Source organism: Macrobrachium rosenbergii, chromosome 41 (genome assembly GCF_040412425.1).
Source record: "Macrobrachium rosenbergii isolate ZJJX-2024 chromosome 41, ASM4041242v1, whole genome shotgun sequence".
Classification (NCBI taxonomy): Eukaryota; Metazoa; Arthropoda; class Malacostraca; order Decapoda; family Palaemonidae; genus Macrobrachium; species Macrobrachium rosenbergii.
The window spans coordinates 64,569,039-64,571,082 of record NC_089781.1 but is presented as its reverse complement, the minus strand read 5'-3'; the positions used below and the strand labels follow the sequence as shown (position 1 = coordinate 64,571,082).

Sequence of the window (2,044 nt, the reverse complement as noted above, 5' to 3'; positions counted from 1 at the left end):
CTTCAGCCTTTATTATCATTATGTAATTGTACATTTATTATCTATTCATTTTTGCCATTATGTACAGTGTATGTGCCAGAGTATTTTTGTGTCTAATCTTATATTTTCTGTACTGACATCCATGTATACGCCGACATCCGCACGCTGCTTTATAAGCGGGCCACTTTGTAAGCGGGCTACTTCCTAAATAAACTAGCAGTTCTTGTCTACCTGTCCTTTCTTTTGCACCCTCTCACAGTGGTTCCCTAAGCCATTAACAGACCCAAACGACGACTTAGTTTTGGCCCGATGAACCAACCCATGCCCTTAACGGACTAACTACGGCGCTCTAACAAAGGGTTCGGGCATTACCGACCCTCGTCGGCAAAATCACCGGCGTCATTAGCGGACCCACACGGCACGCTCCCAAGCATGTATTGACATGAGTGTTAACTTACACTCAAAGTGATAGCGCGGAATGAGCATGGACGCGAACATTCCCTCTAACATACAAATAACCGCAAACATCTCGGAGACAGACCTCTCCCTCATGCCCCTCCTGACGGACCAACCGAGGGCTGCCCTCAGCATAAAGCTGCTGCCGTTCACCCACCAAAACAAGACATCATGGCTCTGCAGGGTCGAGGGGCAATTCAGGGTGGCAGGCCTGACCGACTAAGTGCTCAAGGCAGACATCGCAACCAACGCCCTACCGGAGGAGATATACAGAAAGGTCGCTCCGTGGGTGACGTCAATCTTGAGCTTTGCCACCTTCCAAAAACTTAAGGCCTCTCTCGTCAAGACCTTCTCCCTGCCGGTCTCCGAAAGGGCCGCCCCCTCCTTCGACCTCGCCATCAACCCCCAGTGGAACACGAACCTCCTGGAGACGTGGCATGCCCTCCAGGACCTTCTTCTCCTCCCCGAGATGGACAGCAGCAGCAGACACAAGGAGGTTAGCCTGTTGAGGGAGATCCTCCTGCGGCAGCTACTCCCGGAGGTTCGTGAACAAATCGAAGAGCCCTATACACTGCCGGTCGAGGACCTCACAAGGACGGCGCAGCAGCTGACCGACTCCATGAGGGCAGCGAAGCAGGTTTCCATGCCTGCACACCCCATCAACAGCCTCCAGCCAGAGGACCCCACCGCAGAGGACATCAAGGTCGTTGCCAGGAGCCGGCCACCCCACCACCAGAAGAAGGAAAGGCCGGGGGCTTTGCTACTACCACCGGAAATTCAGCAAAGAGGCCGGAATTGCAAAACCCCCTGCCTTTTCGCCCATCCAAAAAACGTGGGAGGTGGCAGCCACCCTCACAGGCCGCCATGGAAGCAACACCCAGGAGCCTCGCACCAGTAGGCTTCTATGTCCGCGACACCGTCTCCGGCAGGATGATGCTGATCGACACTGGTGCAGTGCGGTTAGTGTTCCCGCCTTCCAGTGAGGACCGCAGACGCCCGCCGTACCTGGCTGCCTCCCTGACGGCCGCCAATGGGTCCCCCATCCTCTCCTACAGCACCAAGCTTCTACTGGTCTCCACCCTGGGCCGGAGATACAAGTGGAACTTCATTGTCGCGGATGTGAGGACCCCACTCCTGGGTGCGGACTTCCTGGCCCACTATGGACTGGCAGTCGACATCAGCAGCAAACGCCTGCTGGACACCGAAGTCCCGCCAGTCCCTGCCCCTGGTGCCGGACCCCAGTGCGCCCACAGTATACTCCGTTGCTCCCCACCAATACACCTCCCTCCTGAAGGAATTCCCGAGGTATTCAGACCCGAGCTTCGTCAGGTGCCCGGGGCCTGCGCCAAACATGGGATATATCATCACATCAAGACGCAGAGGGCCCCGACGCATGCAAAGTTCTAGAGGCTTCCCCTCAGCGGCTTCAGGAGGCCAAGGAGGCCTTCGCCGAAATGGAGCCTATGGGCATATGTAGGAAGGCCCCCTGCCCATGGGCCTCCCCACTCCACATGGTGCAGAGAATGGACGGCTCCTGGAGACCCTGTGGCGACTACAGGTGGCTCAACCTCACTACTGAACCTGACCACTACCGTCTCCCAAACATGCA

At 56.5% G+C, this 2,044-nt stretch overlaps 1 protein-coding gene across 1 annotated transcript; it reads left to right on the top strand.

The window, feature by feature from the left end:
* Positions 1–1,365: 1,365 nt before the first annotated feature.
* Positions 1,366–1,842, top strand: LOC136827202 (uncharacterized). The gene has a single exon (XM_067084972.1). It carries the CDS (start codon positions 1,366–1,368, stop codon positions 1,840–1,842), a length of 477 nt encoding a protein of 158 aa, XP_066941073.1.
* The last annotated feature ends 202 nt before the right edge of the window (positions 1,843–2,044 follow it).